The following is a 23,007-nucleotide window of genomic DNA, read 5'->3' on the forward strand; positions in this document are numbered from 1 at the left end:
AGAGCACTGCTAAATCATAGGGCTTTTCATCTTCTTCCTTGAAGCCTTATCCATTAAAAAAATTATGACTTCAATTCAGACTGTTTAGGAAGCATATTATTTTTCTTATGATAATGAAATATGCTACACTGGCAAATAAATGTGTATTATCCCTTGAGATGCTAATGGAAATGAGAGCTAAATCTCAAAAGTTTACACCAAAGTAAGTTCTAAAAATTTTGTACTACAGAGTGAAGATTACAAAATGAGTCTATTATAACCATTTTCTATCAAGAGTGGCATCACGCTTTACACTATATGCTTAAAGGTTATACTTTATCTCTTAATAAATCATCTTGATGCTAAGATGCACTACCAATTGTGATCTTATATACATAAATATTCTCCTAATGTCTTATCTAGAATATGCTTCTGTGTTTGTAAAGGACATATAACAAATGTACCTCTCACCACATTATTGCTTTCCATCTTGAGTTTTATGCCCTAACAGACATCCTATGGAAATGATGTCTTAAACAGATGTAGAATATCCCCAAATCACCATATTTTACATTATTGGAATTTTTTGCTCCAATAAGACAGTTAATACTAGTTTTATGTCATGATATGGTTTAAAAAGAAGAATTTTTTTAAAGACTCAGCTATAAAGATAAGTTTTAAATAATCTGTGAAGAATTTATAATTGTAGAATTTTTAAAACTATATACATATAAATACATACATATGTGTATATATATATTCACATCTTCAGGTGCAAACCAATATACTAAAACTATAAATCCTATCATTAAATCTATGAATTACTTTAAGTGAAGGTTAAAAATGATAGCTAACAGTTAATGAGCATTTATTATGGGCCAGACACTAAGCGAAGAGCTTTGTGACTATTATTTATACTTCCCAAACTCTAGTAGTATTGTTACCAACCTCACTTTACAAATAAGAGCATTTAAGGCATACAGCATTAAGAGTCTCACCCAAAGTTGCTCAGTTAGGAAATGGTGAGAACTCTAAACCTATGCTCTTAACCATTGTGTGTACTTGCATGTCAAACCATACCTCTCCCATGGAACATCTCCCAGGAAAACTCTTCTACGTAACACTATCAATAAAATCCTAGAAAATGAGGTTTCTTCACCTCACCTATTATCTCTTTGTTGTAAGACTGATTGTGAAACCAAGTAGATAATACCCACCCCCAAGTCTATTTTCTTATTCATATTTCATCTACTGCCCATGTTTTACTACTTGTTCCTTAACCACCCAATCTCAAATTAAACCATTTATAGCTCGCATTTCAATATATTACTTATGGTTTATTTGCAAAAAAAAAAAAAATCCCTGATTTCCAGTAAATTCAATAAACTAGTCCTCTACTTAATAAATAGCCATTTAAGGAAAAATTCTTTACTTAGCTAAAATGTACATCTGCCCTCATCAAGAATTTTAAGTATTTCATAGTAAGACCTTTAGATATAATACCAAGGATAAAAGAACAAGAGCCAAGTAACTAAGGAAGTTCCAGAAGTTTAGTAAAGTAACTGTAACTAGTACAAACTTAGCTGAGTTTACTAGCAACCAATGAAGGAATAGAAGAACCATGGTAGATTTTATCTAGTTAAAAAGAATAGTTAACTAAGAGATACTTTTCACATCATGAAGTAAGAAATTATCATAAAGGTATTAAAAAGTATTAAAACATAACAGTATCAATAACTTATTGTCATTTGCTTCTTCAGCAACACAGGCCATCCTTGCACATTATTCCTTACAATAATCATATCTTAAAGCTGTGATTTTCAACTGTGGGGGATTTTGTCCCTAGGGGGCATTCAGTAAAGCTTGGAGACATTTTTGGTGGTCCTAACTGGTGTGGGGGGGGGTTGCTACTGCCACCTAGTGGATAAAGGATAAAAGTACTGCTGAATATCTCAGCACAGGACAGGCCCCCCACAACAAGAAGTTAGTCAATTCATAATGTCAGTAGTGCTGAGTTAAGAAACTCCGGATTCTCAAAGGCATTATTCTAAATCATAGGCATCCCTACAAACTAGTCTAAGAATGGGATTATGTATTCAGTTTTCTGGTGAGAGAAAATTAGAAAACGGATATATTGTGGCTTAATAAATCCAGCAAAGTAAAAAGCTAGGCAATTTCTTAGTAAACCCCTCTTACACAGTTTCAACTATACTATATAATAACATTAAAAAGTAATATTAAATAAAAACAAAGTCACTACTGAACATCTACTAGAGGAATCCCAAAAGCTCTAGATTTATGGGATACAAGGGACAATCTGTTGTGAGAGTTAAGATCCTATCTTGCCCAAGCAGAAAGCCATGGAGATGGGCTATGTTAGAACACATGGCTTTGTGTCACTTACCATGAGAGCTGAAAAGTTACGAATCATCAAGTACAGAAGAGATTATCCTGCCAGAAAAACTTCTGAGGGAGTGGACTATAAATAGGTATGACTTGGAATATTTATAAAATACAATTTCTAAAACGTACCCCTAGAAATTCTGCTTTAGGAGTTCCTGTCATGGCGCAGTGGTTAACGAATCTGACTAGGAACCATGAGGTTGCGGGTTCGGTCCCTGCCCTTGCTCAGTGGGTTAACGATCTGGCGTTGCCGTGAGCTGTGGTGTAGGTTGCAGACGCGGCTCAGATCCCGTGTTGCTGTGGCTCTGGCGTAGGCCGGTGGCCACAGCTCCGATTAGACCCCTAGTCTGGGAACCTCCATATGCCGTGGGAGCGGCCCAAGAAATAGCAAAAAGACAAAAAAAAAAAAAGAAATTCTGCTTTAGTCAGTATGGGGTGGAGCAGACAAATCTTGTTTTAACAAGTACCCCCACATGATTCTGATTCTAGTAGTCAGGTTCACACACTGAGATAGAGTTCTAAGGGAAAGAGTAACCAATACCCATTGTCCCCTTCCAGCATAAAAGAATATGGTTCATACAAAATGTTTAAGCTAGAGTAGAAATGCATCCCATAAGGGCACCTAGGATGTTAGCTATAAAATCAATCCTAAGGAATATGTGTTACATTAATACCCAGTGGATGATACACTTTAAGATTTGTGCATTTCATTGTATGTAAATGTTACCTAAAGGAAAAAACTATTAAAAAAATCAAACAGTGGGCTCTAATGATAAGTAGGCTAAGTGTTCATGAGTAAAGTGTACTAATATCTTCGAATTACTCTGAAATGCATTTTGGAAAAAAAGATGCCATTAATGGATGTGTAGAAGAGATGGATGATAAATAAATTTAGTAAAATATTAACTAGAATATAAAAGGCAATTATATAGTAACAAATGCCTTCAAGTTTTCTGTAAGTTTGAAATTTTATATTAAAAAATTGGAAGAACATTTTTAAATTAATCCTAGAAGAATATATAAAGATTTCTCAAAACTCAACAGTAAAGAAAAAAAAAATCAACCAGAAAATGAGCAAAAGACATTTCAGTGAAGAGCTATACAGATGGCAAATAGGCACAGGAAAAGTTGTTCAGTATCAGTTGCTATTAGGGAGATGCAAATTAAGACCATAATGAGACATTACTACACATTTTTAGAATAGCTAAGATAAAAAATACTTTGACAATACCAAATGTTGGCAAGGATTTGGAGAAAGCAGATCTCTCATGCATTGCTAGTGAGAAGGGAAAATGGCACAGCTATCTTGGCAATCAGTTTGGGCAGTTTCTTAAAAAACCGAATATATACTTATCATATGACCCAGCAATAGCACTCCTGGGTACTTATCAGTTATTTATCCCAGAGAAATGAACACTTACGTTCAAATAAAAACACAATCATGTACACAATTGTTCAGAGCAACAAAATGTCCCTCAATAGTTGAATAACTAAACAAACTGTGGTACATCCATACCATGGAATACAGCAACAAAAAGGTATGGATCTCTGATACATGCAACAAATTGAATAAATGTTAGTCATACTGAATAAAAAAAGCCCACCTCAAAAGTCTGCATACCATATTGATTCCATTTATGTAGTATTGTGAAAATGACAAAAAGAAAAGAGTAACAGTGGTTGCCAGGGTAAAGATGGCTGCAGGGAGGACACAGGACCTCTGCATATCACCTGTGCAACTTTCTGTAAACCTATGATTACTACAAAATAAAAAGTGTTTAAAAATGAGTCCTAATGAAACTGTTTATAATCTGTTGAACAGAAATGCATCTGGATTCTACCTCACAAACCTGAAAGGCTTTGGTATAACTGAAAATCATCTGTTTTATCTGACAGTGACTGAATGGCAGGCAACGGACAACAATACCACAGAGAAGACTGCTAGTTTTCTAATTCGTTTCCGCAGCAGGAAATCTAGCTAATCAATCAGTCAACAAATAGGATAAAACAGCAAAACATGACACAGTTCCTAACTTCATAGAACTTAAGAGTCTAGGGAAAAATAATTAAACAGATATTTACAAATAATTATCTAATTACAACTACTCAAACTGACCCCTAGCCTGGGAACCTCCATATGTCGTGGGTGTGGCCCTAAAAAAAAACAACAACAACAAAAAAAAACACCTGCTGCTATGAAGAGCTTAAGTACAGGCTACTAACTACCCACAAGAGGATTGTATCCTGTCTTGTGAAGTAATTTAAAACTTAGGAAGATTAGAGGTGATTTTTATTTTATATTCTATGCTTGTCTTCCCTACCCCCCCATATTTTTCACATTAAATATTTTTATTACCAGAAAAATGTCATCATTGGGAAAGAAATTACAACCTTGAAAAACTCATCCAAAATAGCAATAATGATCAAGAATAAGTAAAACATCTAGTCTAAACTACAATGCAATGGCTGTATATACCTAACAAAAACAAACCTGAAATATTAGCAATATTTTATAGATTTACCAATTTTAACAGTGAAGAGAGACGAATGTATACATAATTCTTACTCATTCAAATCCACTACAGGGGTCAACATGACATATCTATGGAATAAAATACTTGAAATAATTCTTTTAAATTTTTCTATTTATACTTTAAAGGAGAAAAATTCAGTGTAATATCACAGTATTTTTTAATATTGAAGGTTTACTAAATTTACTAAATTGAGGATTCCTGAAGCTCCTAAGCCAGGGGGAATGGGGGTGGAGGGGCTTTGGATCATGCCCAGAAGGACTAGAGACTGAAGACTGAGATATGTAAGCAATCCATCAACCAGTCACATCTGCATAATGGAGCCCCAATATAAACTCTCAACACCAGGGGCTAGGGTGAACTCCCCAGGTTAGCAAGACTCTGTGTGTGTTGTCACACATCAGGACCAAAAAAGCAACTCATCCTGACTGCATAGGGAGAGAAACCACATTCATACATCTTGTAGATTTTTCCTTTGGCTGATACTAATACGTTCTCTTCACGGTAATAACTGAGTATAACAGCTTTCAGTGAGTTCTATGAGTTTTCCAGCAAATCACTGAGCCTGAGAGTGGTTCTGGGAACCTAGAACTTGTTATTGGTGTCAGATGTGAGGCCAATCTTGAGGACCATCTGGGCAACTCTGCAGTTGGTGAGATTCAGAGGAGAGGAGTCTTGGGGACTGTGCCCTCAGATCCTCGCAGCAGCCATTCAAACACGTCACTCCTGCAATGATCCCTTTCTTTCCCCTCTCTTGCAGCATCAATGACCCCCTCTCCAATGGATCATTTCTATCAGTAACACAAACATGATTTAAAATCTTCCCATCTTTATTTTTTTTTCATCTTTAAAAAAAAAAAAAATCCTTAACCTATTACATCTTCTTCCAGCTTTGAATCCATTTTTGCTCTCCTATGTCAAAAAGTACTGGGAAAAAAAAAAAAAAAAACCTGTCTTTACTCACTGTTACTTCTCTTCCCATTTTCTCTTGAACGCAATGCAATAAGGCTTTTGCCTCCATCCATTCCTCCACCAAAATTGCTCACCAGTCATAAAATCCAATGGTTAGTTTTCAGTCCTCATCTTACTTGACCTATTAGCAGAATTAGACATGTTTAATGATTCCCCCTCTTTAAACTTTTTCACGTAGCTTCTGAGATACTAACTCTCTTGGCTCTGCTCCCACCTCACTGACTACTTGTGCTCAATGTTCTGAGTCCTGGAAGGAATCCATCATCTTCCTAATGTGAAAATGTTGGAGTGCTCAGGGACTGAATCCTCAGACCTCTTCTCTTCCCTGCTTTTATTCATTTTTTTAAATGATCCCATCTAATCCCATGGCTTTTAATTACCTAACCTCTCCCCTCAACTCTAGACTAATATCTCCAACTGCTATTATATCCACTCAATAGGTCACTCAAATTTAACATGTGCCAAACTAAAGTCTTTATTCCCCTAAATCTGCTATTCTCCCTGTCTCTCAATCTTAATGAATGGCAATGCTCAATTACTGACCATGAAGTTATGCTTTACTCTGTCCTCATGAACTCCACATACCAGCCATTAATAAATCCTAGCAAATCATGGCAACTCTATCTTCAAAATACATGGAAAATACCAATTTTTTCTCATTTCTTCCACATTAGGACCCTACTCAAAATCATCATCACTTCTTACTCAAATACAGCAAAAGCCTTTTCTGGTTTTTGGGTTTTTTTTTTTTATGGCCGCACCTGAGGCATATGGAAGTTCCTAGGCTAGGGGTCGAATCAGAGCTGCAGCTGCTGGCCTACACCACAGCCACAGCAACATTAGATCCAAGCTGTGTCTGTGACCCATGCTGCAGCCTGCAGCAATGCCAGATCCTTAACCCACTGATCAAGGCCAGGGATCAAACCCACATCCTCAGGGAAACTATTTCAGTTTCTTACACCCACTGAGCCACAAAGTGAACTCTTCAAATACAGCAAGAGCTTTTTAAAAAGTCTCCTGCTCCCACATTTGTCCAACTACAGTCTATTTTCCATTGTAGCCAACAGTATCTTTTTAAAACATACATATAAATCATTTTATTCCATTGCTCAAAACTTTCCAGCAGTATAGTCACTCTCCCAGAATAAAATCTAAAATCCTAATGGACTACAACACAAGGTCTCTGATGGCCTGGTTTCCTACTCTATCTTATATCTTCTCCCTATCTCCACTCACTCACTTACCCTCAGCTATTGCACCTTGCTATTCCTCAAACGCAGCAAGTGTGCTCCAGCCTCCTGACTGCTGTTCCTTCTGCCTATGCAATGCTCTTCCCAGTGTCAGCTCACCAGTGAAAATAGCACCCTAAAATAGCACATAAAACCTCAACTTTCTCCTTCCCTTCACTTAGCTTATTTATCTTTATAGCACTTACCATTATCTGTCCCATTTCAATCTTATATATTAGTCTTTACAAAGAATAGGAAGCTCTTCTTCACCTAACAATTTTTATATAAAGTTAGCAGCTTAATAGCATTTCACAAAGTATACTCTATAAAACTTTATAGTCCTCACTTTGTATAGCAATATGGGCTATACAAATGACCTTGCCAGCCAAAATTATGCAACATGATCTTAATAATCAATGGGGAAAATAAAATTGTTCCATGGTTTTAAAATTCTCCACCATGGAGTTCCCGTCATGGCTCAGTGGTTAACGAATCCGACTTAGGAACCATGACGTTGCGGGTTCGATCCCTGGCCTTGCTCAGTGGGTTAAGGATCCGGCGTTGCTATGAGCTGTGGTGTAGGTTGCAGACGAGGCTCGGATCCCGAGTTGCTGTGGCTCTGGCGTAGGCCGGCAGCTACAGCTCTGATTCTACCCCTAGCCTGGGAACCTCCGTATGCCGCAGGAGCAGCCCAAGAAATGGCAAAAAGACAAAAAATAAATAAATAAAAATAAGTAAATAAATAAAATTCTCCGTCAAAACTTTAAAAACTCTACTGATGTTACAAAAAAATAGTATAAAAACACTAATATTTATTTAGTACGCTATAATATAAAACATTAGAAATATAGAGAACTAGTGTTTCATTTCTTGGATTTTATTTCCAATAGTATGACTTTTCATTTCTCTAGTAGACTTTTATCTTTGTTGGCCACATCCTTCTTTGAATTAGCTAACTTTGTAAAATAACATGTACTGCTGGGAGCCAAGAAAGCTGCACAACTACATGCTTTGTTGTATCTGCATAACTGATGGATTCACAGGGATCAACCACTGACAGAATCTGAAAGTCACATGAATGGTCATCAATGGTGACACTCATAAATGTAGTGATTTGTGGACTGAAGAGACAGCAGCCAAGTTTGTACTTTATGCAAGTATTCACAGTTAACATACCAGAGCACATGAACTACTACTCACCGTTAATATACCATAGTTCGTGAACTGTGAACCATGTTGCTGGAAAACAGGTATTATTTAACTAAACTGTAACACATTCATACATATTAGAACTGCGCAATACCCCGCCTGCCTGTATTTCCATAGGATGTGTTTCCTCATATACAGAATAAGGACAATAATAGTAGCTACTAAAAATGTTGTGGGGATTAAATTAAAGACATGTAGAGGGATGAGTGGGGAGTTTGGGATGTAAACTGTTATACACAGAATGGATAAACAACAAGGTCCTACTGTGTAGCACAGGGAACTATATTCAATATCCTGTGATAAACCATATGGGAAAGAAGATGATAAAGAATGTATATACATGTATGTATACCTGAATCACTATGCTGTATAGCAGAAATTAATATAATACAGTAAATCAACTATAATAAAATTTTTTTAAAAAAGATCTATAAAGCACACTTCATCACAGTACATGGCACTAAAGAGCACTCACTGAAAATTAGTTCTTTTTTTTTTTTTGTCTTTTGTCTTTTTTGTTGTTGTTGTTGTTGCTATTTCTTGGGCCGCTCCCGCGGCATATGGAGGTTCCCAGGCTAGGGGTCGAATCGGAGCTGTAGCCACCGGCCTACGCCAGAGCCACAGCAACGCGGGATCCGAGCCGCGTCTGCAACCTACACCACAGCTCACAGCAACGCCGGATCCTTAACCCACTGAGCAAGGGCAGGGACCAAACCCGCAACCTCATGGTTCCTAGTCAGATTCGTTAACCACTGCGCCACGACGGGAACTCTTAGTTCATATTTTTGATAAAGTAATATGAGAGAAGGGGAGAGGAGGGAAGGAAAGGGGATGGGAAGACGTCTCAGACCTTTTAAGACACCAGTAAGAAACATGCTGAGTCCTCCAAAGTACTTTATGAGTAATTATTACAGAAGTCTATCTGGACCCTAATATACCAAATGTTGGACCAAAGGCCTGATATAACTATATTTGAAATACCTATACTTTCATAAGAGTAACATTACCATTTCAAAATTCTGAGAACAAACCATTTTAAAAATTTAAAGTCCTATGTAAAACTTACCAAATGTTTCCACGTGTGCTAAGTAAAGGTACATAGCTTCAATCTATAAAGATCTCCTTCAAATTAGTAACAGACAAACCCCAGAATAAAGGACACAAAGAGGGACTTCAAAGACAAAATGCAAACAGCAAGTGCTACAGTCTGAATGTGTCTCCCCCAAATTATATGACAAAATCCTAATGCCCAAAGTGAAGGTATGAGGGAGGAGGTAAGGTCTTTAGAAGTGACTGTGGGGTTAAAGTCCTCATAAAAGAGGCGTAGGAGAACTCTCTTGCCCCTTCTACCTCATAGAACATGAGAAGCCTGAGACCAGGAAGAGGGCCCTCATCCAACCATGCAGGTACCCTGCCTCACACTTCTAGCCTCCAACACTGTGAGAAACAGATTTCTGTTATTTAAAAGCCAGTCTGTTATATTTTGTCTAGGAGTCCAAAGGGATAAGACGTTAAATAAACATATGAAGTTACTCAACCTCACAAATGAAAATATATAAATTTAGACAAGATTACGTCTTTCCTATCTTTCCTTCAAAATTTTCCTTTAGCAAAGATGAAGAAGATCAGCTGCCACTGGGTATGTAGTAAAATAAGAACTCTCATATCCTTTAAGGATGTGATGTTATGCAACTTTTGTGTAAAGCTATGTAAGTATTCATATATTTTACCTAACAATTTTATTTCTACAATTGATTCTACAAAATCTTAGCTCAAATATGCAAAGATATATATACAAAGATGTTTGCTCCAGAAGTATTTGCATTAGTAAAAGACAAGAAACACCTATCAAAGGGGGATATGGTTTTGTTAAATAAATTATGCTATATTCATATAATAAATGCTATTATTTTAAAAATGAGGTAGCCTACACAGGCATCATAAAGAATGAGGGAGATCTCATACTGATAACAAAGAGACACAAGGAAATACATTACTACAATACATATGTGCAACTGAAGGCAAGGCTTATCCCAGGCACATCTGCGTGGTATAGCTTGGATCAGATAACAAACCACTGTATAACATTAAGAGTAAATATAACAGTCCTAGATATAAAAATGTATATCCTTTGCCCTTTCTATTTACGTAATAAAAGCACTAAAAGAGGAATTCCAGTCGTGCCACAGCAGAAACGAATCCAACTAGGAACCAGAGGTTGCAGGTTCCATCCCTGGCTTCGCTCAGTAGGTTAAAGATCTGGCACTGCCATGAGCTGTGGTGTAGGTCACAGACGCGGCTCAGATCCTGCATTGCTGTGGCTATGGCATAGGCCGGCAGCTGTAGCTCCAACTGGACCTCTAGCCTGGGCACCTCCATATGCCGTGGGTGCAGCCCTAAAAAGCAAAAAAAAAAAAAAAAAAGTACTAAAAGAAAAATTTCCCGCTAATGTCAAGCCTCTAGATCATATTATTATCATCGGCAACTCATCAGATGAATGAATCAGGATTTTATTAACAGTAGTCAAACAAAATAAGACCAGAAATAAATTAGATATTGCAGTTAAAAAAGCAATAGCCGGAATTCCCGTCGTGGCACAGTGGTTAACGAATCCGACTAGGAACCATGAGGTTGTGGGTTCGGTCCCTGCCCTTGCTAAGTGGGTTAAGGATCCGGCGTTGCCGTGAGCTGTGGTGTAGGTTGCAGACGCGGCTCGGATCCCACGTTGCTGTGGCTCTGGCGTAGGCCGGTGGCTACAGCTCCGATTCGACCCCTAGCCTGGGAACCTCCATATGCCGCGGGAGCGGCCCAAGAAATGGCAAAAAGACAAAAAAAAAAAAAGAAAAAAGCAATAGCCAACAAACCAATCTCAAAATTTTTGTTATTACCAAAAAACTCTCATATATTCTGACCAACTGGGTTTTTGTCTTTTTTTTTTTTAAGGGCCATACCCACGGCATATGGAGGTTCCCAGGCTAGGGGTTGAATCAGAGCTACAGCTGCTGGCCTGCACCACAGCCACAGCAACCTGGGATCTGAGCTGCGTCTGTGACCTACACCATGGCTCACAGCAATGCCAGACCCTTAACCCACTGCGCAAGGCCGGGGATCAAGACTGCACCCACATAGATGCTACTCAGATTTGTTTCCACTGAGCCACGACAGGAATTCCCCAACTGATAAACTATGCAAACCGCTGAATTAGGATTTTTATATGCATCAAATTAAGTAATTTAGTCAAAGATCCCACACACAATAATCTATGGGGCCAAGTCTTGGATCTAGCTCTGAAGAATTATAAAACATACCTGGAATTTGTGAAATACATGCTTTAACACAAATATAAGAATTTGTGAAAATCTTTATATCTAAACACATAATACATAAAATGGTGTTAAATGAGGAATGCTATAATAACTAATGCCTGGGAGTGAAAAACATACTGATTCTATCAAATTTAACTGTTACTCCAGAAAGCCTTACTATGCTCCAAAAAGCCTTACTATTCTTTTTTTTTTTAATTATAGTTGATTTACAGTGTTGTGCCAATTAAGCCTTACTATTCTAATTTGACTCTTAAAGCGATATCTTTAAGAACTAACTCTATCTTTCCAGGTTATCCTTTAACATTTGTTTTCAAATCATATTCACTGAAGAAACAGACTTGTATGCCTACCCTCAGGATTTGTTCTAAGCACCAGAACAAAACAGTGTGAACAAAAGAGGCCAACTTCTTCCTTTCTGGAGCTTTTTGAATTCTAGTGTAGTTGATGCTCTCTATATGAATGAGCAGATCCAACACATAAGATGGCAACAAATCTGAACAGTCTTACAGTTCAAACTGATCATCAATGAACTTAATCTGGATAATAGTGAAAATGAATGGAAAGTTTGCTGGGTTGACTGTTTACATTTTGCTAGCAATTTAAGAAAGAAATTAATATTAAAAACTCGTCAAACCTTTAATCTAAAAGCAGTAGTCCTCATAAGAGAAAACAGAGGAGTTCCTGTCGTGGCGCAGTGGAAATGAATCTGACTAGGATCCATGAAGTTGTGGGTTCGATCCCTGTCCTCACTGAGTGGGTTAAGAAGCCGGCATTGCCGTAAGCTGTGGTATAGGCAGCAGATGCGGCTCAGATCTGGTGTTGCTGTGGCTGTGGTGTAGGCCAGCAGCTGTAGTAGCTCTGACTGGACCCCTACCCTGGGAACCTCCATAGGCCACAGGTGAGGCCCTAAAAAGACAAAAACACAAAAAATAAACAAACCCAAAAAACACTTTGGGGAGTTCCCCTTTGTGGCAAAGCAGAAATGAATCTGACTAGTATTCATGATGATGTAGGTTCAATTCCTGACCTTGCTCAGCTAGTCGCAGATCTGGCATTGCCATGAGCTGTGGTATAGATCATAGACAAGTCTGGGATCCCGAGTTGCTGTGGCGAAGGTTGGCAGCTATAGCTCTGATTTGACCTCTAGTCTGCGAACTTCCATATGCCTCAGAAGTGGCCCTAAAAAGCAAAAAAAAAAAAAAAATTAGTTTTTGTCTTTTCAATTCACAGATAGGGATAAAACATGTACAACTAAAAGTAGGCACCAATTACAAAGCCATTGTTATATAAGCTCATTTTTTTAAAGAAAAAAATAGTAACTTAAATATTTTTTAATGACCATAAACAGAGTAATATTATTCGGTAAATGTAATGGGGCTAACTTTTTGTATAGCCCCCCTTTTTTGAGTGTGTGTGTGCCTTTTTAGGGCCACACCCGCGGCATATGGAGGTTCCCAGGCTAGGGGTCCCATCGGAGCTGTAGCCGCTGGCCTACACCAGAGCCACAGCAACATGGGATCTGAGCCACATCTGCGACCTACACCACAGCTCACGGTAACACAGGATCCTTAACCCACTGAGCAAGGCCAGGGATCGAACCTGCATCCTCATGGATGCTGGTTGGGTTCATTAACCACTGAGCTGCAATGGGAGCACCTGGGGCCAACTTTCTGAAATGACATATTTTGTGTAGTAGGTCTACATGTTTTTGTTATATTAATCTTTGCATCAATTCTATTTTTTTAAACTATAACCCTAGTACACAATATGCCTTTTTATTTTGGAACTGTGAGTATAAATTAGCACCATACTTCTTCCTTTTTAAATAATCAAAATGATAAATTGTAAGTGTATGAGATATCTATTCTTAAGATTAATTTCAGTTAGACTCTCAAATTACAATGACAAGATTTTTAGACAAGATACTTCTTTTCCCTTTAATTTCATTCTCAGAGCTGAGAGAGAAAGAAGAAAGGAAGAGGGCAAAAAACAAAGCCACTTCAAAACTGCCAGAATAAAATATCTAAATCTTGACCTGCAATGTTTTGTTTAGAAAATTACTATGACATCATCAAATCAAATTCCCAAATATGTCAGTTAAATAATTAATAATTACTAATGTGACAATATGATTAAATAATTGCCACTTAATTGTTCCATTTAAAAAAAATTCTCTGGGAGTTCCCGTTGTGGCACAGTGGTTAACAAATCTGACTAGGAACCATGAGGTTGCGGGTTCAATCCCTGGCCTTGCTCTGTGGGTTAAGGATCCAGTGTTGCCATGAGCTGTGGTGTAGGTCGCAGATACCGCTTGGATCCTGTGCTGCTGAGGCTCTGGCGTAGGCTGGTGGCTACAGTTTGGATTAGACCCCTAGCCTGGGAACCTCCCTATGCCGTGGGACTGGCCCTAGAAAAGGCAAAAAGACAAAAAATAAATAAACAAACAAATAATTTTAAAAATAAACAAAAATTCTCTGGATTTTTTTTTTTCCTCTTGTTTTTGGTCAGTTGACAGAGGCTTTGTTTTTTATAGCTGCACCCTGGCATATGGAAGTTCCTGGACCAGAGATTGAATCCCAGCCACAGCTGAGACCTACACACAGCTGCAGCAACCTACACTGCAGCTACAGCAATGCTGGATCCTCAACCCACTTTGCCACTGGGCCAGGGATGGAACCTGGGCCTCCACAGGGACCTAAGTTGCTGCAGTCCTGCAGCTGGATTCTTAACCCACTGTACCACAATGGGAACTCCTGACAGAGGTTTAATCTAAGAAATCTCAAAAGTCTGTTGGTGGAAATAACAATAAAAAATAAGTTAAAAAAAAAGAAAGAAATCTCACATATTTCTTTTCCTTGACTAATAAATTCCATTATTAAAAAAATCACAAGTGACTATTAACATTTTTTTCTAATATCTTGACACAGATATATGTATATAGAAATATGGGGATAGCCAAAAGATTTCAATATCCTGAAAACTAAATTAACTCAAAGAACTTCTAATATCTCAACAAACATTAACAGAAATTTTTAAAAGTCAAAAATGTTTCTTTTTATAGAATTTTGGTATTTTTCAAGCTTTTCTTTAAGAAAAACTATTTAAAATGTAGTCTCCAACTTTTTTCTATTATCAAAACAGAAAAAAACTAAAAATATGTAATTATTTTTATAAAACTACCTAAGGAAATATTTTATAATAAAATGAATATTAAAACTTAAGCAAGTACTACTATAACCTCATATAAATTTCTCATTTTTTCTGTGGTAATTACTACACAGTCTTTTTTTTTTTTTTTTTATCTTTTTGCCTTTTCTAGGGTCACTCCCGCAGCATACGGAGGTTCCCAGGCTAGGGGTCCAATCGGAGCTGCAGCCACCGGCCTACACCACAGCCACAGCAACTCGGGATCCAAGCCGCATCTGCGACCCACACCACAGCCCACAGCAACGCCGGAATCCCCAACCCACTGAGCAAGGGCAGGGATCAAACCCGCAACCTCATGGTTCCTAGTCGGATTTGTTAACCACTGCACCACGACGGGAACTCCACAGTCATTTTTATATACTATTTTCTTATGAGAACAAAGCAAAAAGTAGTATAACTTCTATAGTATAAGGAAAGACTGTACATTAACAAAACATATTTCTAAAAAGAACAATTGGGGCAGTTTGGGGAAGATGATGAAATAGGTAAAATAGATTAAGAGGTACAAACTTTTGCCAGCTATAAAATAAGTTACGGGAATATAATATACACAGAGTGAACAGTCAATGGTATTTAACAATTTTGTTCGCTGACAAACAGTAACTGGACTAATCATGGTGATTACTTCATAATGTGTAAAAACACAGAATCATTATGCTGTATACCTGAAACTAATATTGTATGTCAATTACAACTCAAAAGAAATTTTAGTTAAAACCATAAAAAGAATAATTGGTCCCTCTGTTCTGAACAAAAAATTCCTATAAATACTTCAACTCCTTTCTCCAAAAACAGAAACTATTTTCTACATGCACTTGGCTGCATGTATTTTTTTTCTCTTTCAAATCTTATGATGTCATATCAAACCATGCTGTGACAAGACCCATTTTTGCACACATCCTGTCTTTCTTTAACTACAGTTTCTAAGAAGTGTACCATCATTAATGTAGTTGCAGTAAGCATCATTATCAATTTTCTTGCTTTCTTTCCTGGTAACCAAACTATGAAGAAACATCTGAACCCCCTTCTAATCTACCACTAACTGGAATTTTTTTGTTGTTTTGAACCTTTAATTGACATAATAAAGAAAAAATTTTTCCATCATCAGCACTAAACAAAGTTCGGGGTGAAAACATGAAGCAAGTGCCAGTTTTGTGAAACTATATTCATTGACCTTTTGTTCTGTTATCTCTCTTTGCTTCTGGTGTATTTTATCAAAATTATAGAAAATATCTGTATTAATATTTTAAAATTAAAATATATTATTTCATAAAAAATAACCATCAACAGATTAATATCAACTTCCTTTACTTGGGTGTACTTTGGTGATTTGTTTGTCATAAGCAAAAATCTAGAAAATTTAACTGCAAATACATTTAATTCTATCTTATACTCTTAACCTCACCACATTTTGTAACTGAAATAGCTTTAGGCTGGCAACAGGCCAAATGTTTTAACAGGCAATTAGCAGAACAGAGCGCCACTTACTGGTTTTTAGTTATTATTAACTGGACTTATCATGCTGATCATTCCATAATGTGTAAAAATATGGAATCATTAATCATTTAAGTATTCACAAGAATACTTAAAAAGAGAAACATGATAACAATTTCATTTTCTGAGACTGGTAATAAACATTAATAGACTTCACACCACTCTAAGAATAAAAGAACATAGCAGCACCTTCACTGAACATTCTCCTAACAAATTATGTTAAAATTACCATTAATGCTGAGACACAGCATCAGAAAACAACAAAGGGAAATTCTTAGAAGTTAAAATATCCCTCACAAGCAAAATGAGCCAAAGCCTAGATATTTTATCAGGAGTGTACATACAAAGATAAAATTATATTTTCTCAATTTTCTAGTTCTAACCAAAAGTTTGGGTACTCATTGATTAGCTTTAAAAAAAAATAAAAAATAAATAAAAATAAATAAATCAAAATCAGGAGTTCCCATTGTGGCTCAGTGGTTAATGAATCCGACTAGGAGCCATGGGGTTTCAGGTTCGATCCCTGGCCTTGCTTGGTGGGTTGGGGATCCGGTGTTGCCGTGAGCTGTGGTATGGGTTGGGAGGCGGCTCGGATCTCGGGTTGCTGTGGCTGTGACATAGGCCGGCGGCTATGGCTCCAATTGGACCCCTAGCCTGGGAACCTCCATATGCTGTGGAAGTGGCCACAGAAAAGGCAAAAAAGACAATAAAATAAATAAAATAAAATAAAAAATCAAAATCAGGAGTTCCCATCATGGCGCAGTGGAAACAAATCCAACTAGGAACCGTGAGGTTCCTGGCCTCACTCAGTGGGTGAAGGATCCGGCATTGAACTGTGGTGTAGGTTGCAGACGTGGCTCGGATCTGGCGTTGCTGTGGCTGTGGTATAGGACAGAGGCTACAGCTTTGATTCAACCCCTAGCCTGAGAACCTCCATGTGCCGCAGGTACGGCCCTAAGACAAAAATAAAAAATAAAAAATAATAAAGAAATAAATAAAAAATATATAGAATCTCAAATAAACTGTCCAAAAGACCTAAAAACAAATAAGTTGAAAAAAGGTTAAGCTGGTTTCAAACTCAAAGTTCCTTTTCTAGGGATATGATTGTTACTTCAAACTTATGTAAATCAGCAAACATTTTGAAAAAATTGTCTGATTTTCAAAGGCTAATATAGAATTCTAGTCAAAAATTATATAAAGCTTACTTACCTTGGTTTGGTTGCATATTCATATTTGGTCTTGGGCCATAGTTTCCCATTGGCTGCCCTTGACTCATTGTCATCTGGTTCTGTACTGGCATGCTCTGTGATGATGGCACAGAATGGTTGTAACCTCCCATGGATCCATGGCTACTTGAAGGCATGTTCATGGAACTGTTTGTCATATTGAGTTGATTGGGTCCAGGTCCCTGCATAGGCATATGGTTAGGCCCTTTGAAGAAAAATGATCAGAAGCAAAACATGAAGGTTAAACAGATGATCTATACGAAAATACCTTAAAAAGCTTTTACATAGTTTTCGCATTAATATAGTAATAATGCCAAACAATTACTTCAGTATTTAATCAATAGCACATAAAGTAAATACTTTATATGAATGACAGCAAACACTGTGAGGTAGACATTATTATTCTCGTTTTACAGATTAAGAAACTGATACTTGTGAAAAGCTAGGAACATTCTGGGAAAAAAAAAAAGAATAATGAAGGAAGACTTGCTTTTTAAGACACCAAAACATATAAATCTGGACTAATTAAACAATTGTAGGACTAACACAAAAATGAGTTGATTAAGAGATCAATAATCCCAGAGCACAGTCTGAAAACTGACCCAAATGCATAATTTGGTAAATGATATGGCAATGATATTAAGTATCAGTGGGTAAAAGATAATTCAAGAAATGATGCTGTGACAATGGAGTAGACATCCAGAAAAATACAGCGTGGATCCCTACCACATTCCTTCTACCACAAATAAATCCAGATGATAAAAAACCTAAACATGATAAAAAACCTAAACCTTAAAAAAAAGAAGAAAGAAAAAGCAAAGAACCATAAAAGAATACTTCAAAATGGGGAATTTTTAAAATAATCTTTGAATGGAATGGGGTTCTTAAGTGTGCCAAAAAACCAAGAACCATAAAAGATCTCAAACTATGGCACAGGAGTTCCTGTCGTGGCTCAGTGGAAACAAATCTGACTGGCACCCATGAGGACGCCGGTTCGATCCCTGGTCTTGCTCAGTGGGTAAAGGACCTGGTGATGCTGTGAGCTGTGGTGTAGGAGGCAGACATGGCTTGGGTCCCAACTTCTTGTTGCTGTGGTGTAGGCCAGCAGCTACAGCTCTGACTGGACCCCTAACCTGGGAACCTCCATGTGCCCCAAGTGCAGCCCTAAAAAGCCAAAAATAAATAAATAAATAAAACTATGAGACCCTGGATTTCCCATTGTGGCGCAGAGGAAATGAATCCGACTAGCAACCATGAGGCTGTGGGTTCGATTCCTGGCCTTGCTCGGTGTCTAAAGGACCTGGCATTGCCATGAGCTGTGGTGTAGGTCACAGATGTGGCTCGGATCTGGCATGGCTGTGGCTGTGGCTGTGGCTATGGCTGGCAGCTGTAGCTCCAATCAGACTCCAAGCCTGAGAACCTCCATATGCTGCGGGTGCAGCCCTAAAAAGCCAAAAAAAAAAAAGAAAAAAAAAATATATATATGAGACCCATTTTTCATCCTTCAGATTTGAAAAAATCAAGTTTGTTCCAAATATAGTATAAAGAAAAAAGCACTTTTATACTTTGTTGAGACAATATAAATGTATAAATAAGTATTATTTCTAGACAGACCAATGTGACAAGAACTACCATTATTTTAAAATGCTTATACCTTTAACCTAGCCAATTTCAGTTCCAGGAATTTATCTTATAAATACATAAATTTTTGTGTACATACGTATATGGATGCAAAGTTTATTTATTTACTTATTTATATTTTATAGACATATTCAAAATAGCATAATTTTTAATAACAAAAGACTAGAAATAACTTATACTTCCATTATAAGAAATCTGGACAAATAAATTAGAGTGCTGGAGTTCCCATTGTGGCTCAGTGGGTTAAGGATCCAACATCATCTCTGTAAGGATGCAGGTTCAATACCTGGCCTCCCTCAGTGTCTTAAGGATCTGGCATTGCTGCAAATTGCAGCGTAGGCTGCACATGTGGCTCCGATCGGGTGTTGCCATGGTTGTGGTGTAGGCCCCAGCTGCAGCTCTGATTTGACCCCTAGCCCAGGAACTTCCATGTGCTCCAGGTGCAGCCATATAGAGAAAAAAAAAAAAAAAGAAAGAAAGAATGTAATACAGTAACCAAAAAGAATGAAGCATACTGGTTGGTCTCCAAAATAAATCTTTATATCCTCATGGTCTCTAAGATAAATCCTTTACCTTTAAAGGCTAAAAAAAAAAAAAAGACATGTAACACTACCTAATGTATGCTACCATTTGTTTTATAAAAAAACTAGAAGAAAAAGCAATGTATACATGCATGTTTTAAGGATAACTAGAGACCAATGACTATCTAGAACAAAGAGTCTAGGTAGGTAGGGGCTATATGCCTTTTCATATCTTTTGATTTTGCTACCATATTATTTAATTTTTAATCAGTTAAAAATTTTTTGAAAGGAACCTGAGACTGACAGGATATTTGACCAAGATCAAACAGCACAAAAGTAACACTACAGCTTAAGTTATAAAATATTAAAAACAAAACTAAAATCAGAAATCAAATCCTAGAAACAAAGTTGTGTGTATATCAGGCTTTCCGTGTGGCTCACAACAAAGTTGTGTGTATAAAAATGTTGGCTAAATATAGCAAGAAACTTATTAAATAAAAACAATTTAGGAGTTCCCGTCGTGGCACAGTGGTTAACGAATCCGACTAGGAACCATGAGGTTGTGGGTTCGATCCCTGCCCTTGCTCAGTGGGTTAACAATCCAGCGTTGCCAATCCACGTTGAGCTGTGGTGTAGGTTGCAGACAAAGCTCAGATCCCGAGTTGCTGTGTGTGGCTCTGGCGTAGGGCGGCAGCTGCAGCTCCAGTTGGACCCCTAGCCTGGGAACCTCCATATGCCGTGGGAGCGACCCAAGAAATCGCAAAAAGACAAAACAAAAAACAAAAAACAATATAAGTAACTGGACTTCCAACTTCTCCTACACCTAATTGTAAACTCTCTAACTATAAATTGTTTTAGATGCTCAACAGTATTCTGGACAACAGAATTCTGTAGAATCCAGTACAGTATTCTAGGTCATAATGGGTTGAAAATTTCTGGCTCATAAAGACTACAACTCACTCCAGATGGCCTTACACAAAAGCCTAAACGTAATGTTAACATTAATTATATTTCTGCTCAATGCCTTCCTCAGCTTTAGGCTTGAATGTTACCTGGAAAAGATGAGTCAAAATCCTAATTAAAGGTACCACCACAGAAAGTCACAAGACTCCCCTAACTTCCTACCTGCATTAGCACTACCCTACCAGTTTTAAAAATAATGTGTCCTGATGAGCTCAGTGTAGACTGAGCAAGAAGCTTCCTTCTGACTACAATCTGACAAGCAGTTATGTCTTCATCCCTACCCCTACGTGGAGTGAGGGGCGCATAGGCCTTCACCTATGGAAACCCCGGCAGGAAATAGAAGACTGCCACCAAAATACCACAACCCTCTTACAGAACCAATCACACATCAATCTCCTACATACCAGGCTACCTTGGCTTCTTTTACTCTGTGCTCTCTTCTGCTTCATTTTCTACACCCATAGTCCCTGGACAACAATGCTACCAACAATCACAATCAGCAAAGATAACACTACCCTAAGGGTGGTAATTACTAATTTTCAAAAGAAATTGATCTGTTACTTTAATTTACTCACACTGTCGCTATTTGTATAATACTTTCTTTTTGCTAATGAAAATAACCTTTGCCTTTAGAAAGTAAAAATATTCTTATACAAATGTAGAAAATGCCCCTCCAAAAATTATGAGCACAGGTTGTGGTTGACATTACAAAAACAAAATAGTTTAACTACTTTTCAGATTAAAAAATTCAAACCAGCCAAAGGTAACTAAGTAAACATCCAATGGTCTGAAAGACATTTTAAGTGGCTCTAAATTTAAAAAGGATAAATAGTAAATGGTTCATTATATAAGAAAGCTGATACAGCTCAGCTTTTAATTTTGCTTCAATATCAATTTCCGTGTTTATATTATGCTATAAACATAGGTATTCATAAAAATCCATACTCAGTTTCAGTAGATCAACGAGGAAATATTAAATACATTAGCACTTTTAGAACTGTTTTGTTTCCTCCCCCATGTGTTTTTTCCAGCAATACTACGTCTGAGATCAATAAATTTTTAAGTAAATACAAAACTCAGGGAAATGTTATAATACATTTTTATAAATAGATTTTAATTCTTAAACCATGGCACAATGCCTTTTTTCCCCCAAAAGCTTCTAAAGTCAGCTGTATTGCATAGTTTCAGACAGACTAAATTTAGCCAGTTCTGTTCATCAGAGGAATGCTGTGTGTCAGCTACATCAAAGCCCAAGGGCAGCCTGATAAACACTGAATACAGGTCACGTAGCTCTGTAGCTAACAAACTCTAAGAGAGCTTGTACTCGGGGGCATTCAAAGCAGTTTTGTCATCAACAATCTAGTATCCCTTGAGCCCCCATGTCGTTTCAGTTGCTAAGCAACTCTGGTGTTAATGTCTTAGAGGAGAAAAACTTACCAGGCATCTGGCCGTTCATCTGGTTCTGCATGTGTGGTGCAGGAGGACCCCCACCTACCATTCCATCTGAAGGCATGTTGTGAGAGCGTGGGGGTGGGGGAGGGCCGCTCTGATTCATCCCTCCAGGACCCATAGGCATATTCTGTGTGGGTGGCTGAAAGAAGACAGTTTAGGAAAACAAGAAAAACAGTTAGACTAATATATTAAAGATGCATACGGTATAACAGTTGCCTATATTATTCTGTTGAACAGGAACAAAAACACATATGCATGTCAACTTATCCCAATGCGTTTTAATCATGGCCTTATTAACATCATGTTTAAAATGCTCCAAAAACTTGACAGGATCATTAGTATGAATATATCATCTGACCACCTTAGACCAAAAGAACAGCACAAAGTATATTTTACTTTACAGTGGAAATTAAAAGTTTTAACATTCTATACAAAAACTATTTATATATAAGGATTTCTTATGTACCTCCTATTGTTATTTAAATTATGTTTAAAAAAATTAAGGCTCCTTTCATTATTAATATATTTGGATATATTTACTATTAATGACGGATTTCACCTGAAAAGATACAGTAACAAAAACCTACAAAAGGACCAGAAGGTTCAAAATATGATTTATTTTGCACTGTTATGGGGGGGTTGGAAAGGCAATGTTTTAAAACCACAAAGATTCAGCCAAACATTTTTGTGCCGACTATTCCTATAGATCGGAAACATTACTGATGGCCTCCAAGGGTACAGAGACAGCTGCCTCAAAAGGATGCCTTTGGCAAATTTCCTAATGAAAGTGTGAAGAAAATCACTGACTAACCTTGAGAGTTCACAAAAGGGCGAAAGGAAAAACACAGATACAA

The 23,007-nt window shown here is 37.3% G+C and overlaps 1 protein-coding gene across 4 annotated transcripts in view; it reads right to left on the minus strand.

Annotated features, from left to right (window-relative positions):
• SS18 (SS18 subunit of BAF chromatin remodeling complex) overlaps positions 1 to 23,007 on the minus strand; it is a 79,197-nt gene that overhangs the window by 24,801 nt on the left and 31,389 nt on the right. For all 4 annotated transcript variants that reach the window (XM_047794006.1, XM_047794005.1, XM_047794007.1 and 1 more), the window contains exons 4-5: positions 22,139 to 22,292; positions 17,560 to 17,781 (exon numbers count right to left, since the gene is read on the minus strand). In XM_047794006.1, the coding sequence (XP_047649962.1) occupies positions 17,560 to 17,781; positions 22,139 to 22,292 (376 nt within the window). The remainder of the gene's footprint in view (positions 1 to 17,559; positions 17,782 to 22,138; positions 22,293 to 23,007) is intronic.

Source organism: Phacochoerus africanus, chromosome 8, assembly GCF_016906955.1.
Source record: "Phacochoerus africanus isolate WHEZ1 chromosome 8, ROS_Pafr_v1, whole genome shotgun sequence".
Lineage (NCBI taxonomy): Eukaryota > Metazoa > Chordata > Mammalia > Artiodactyla > Suidae > Phacochoerus > Phacochoerus africanus.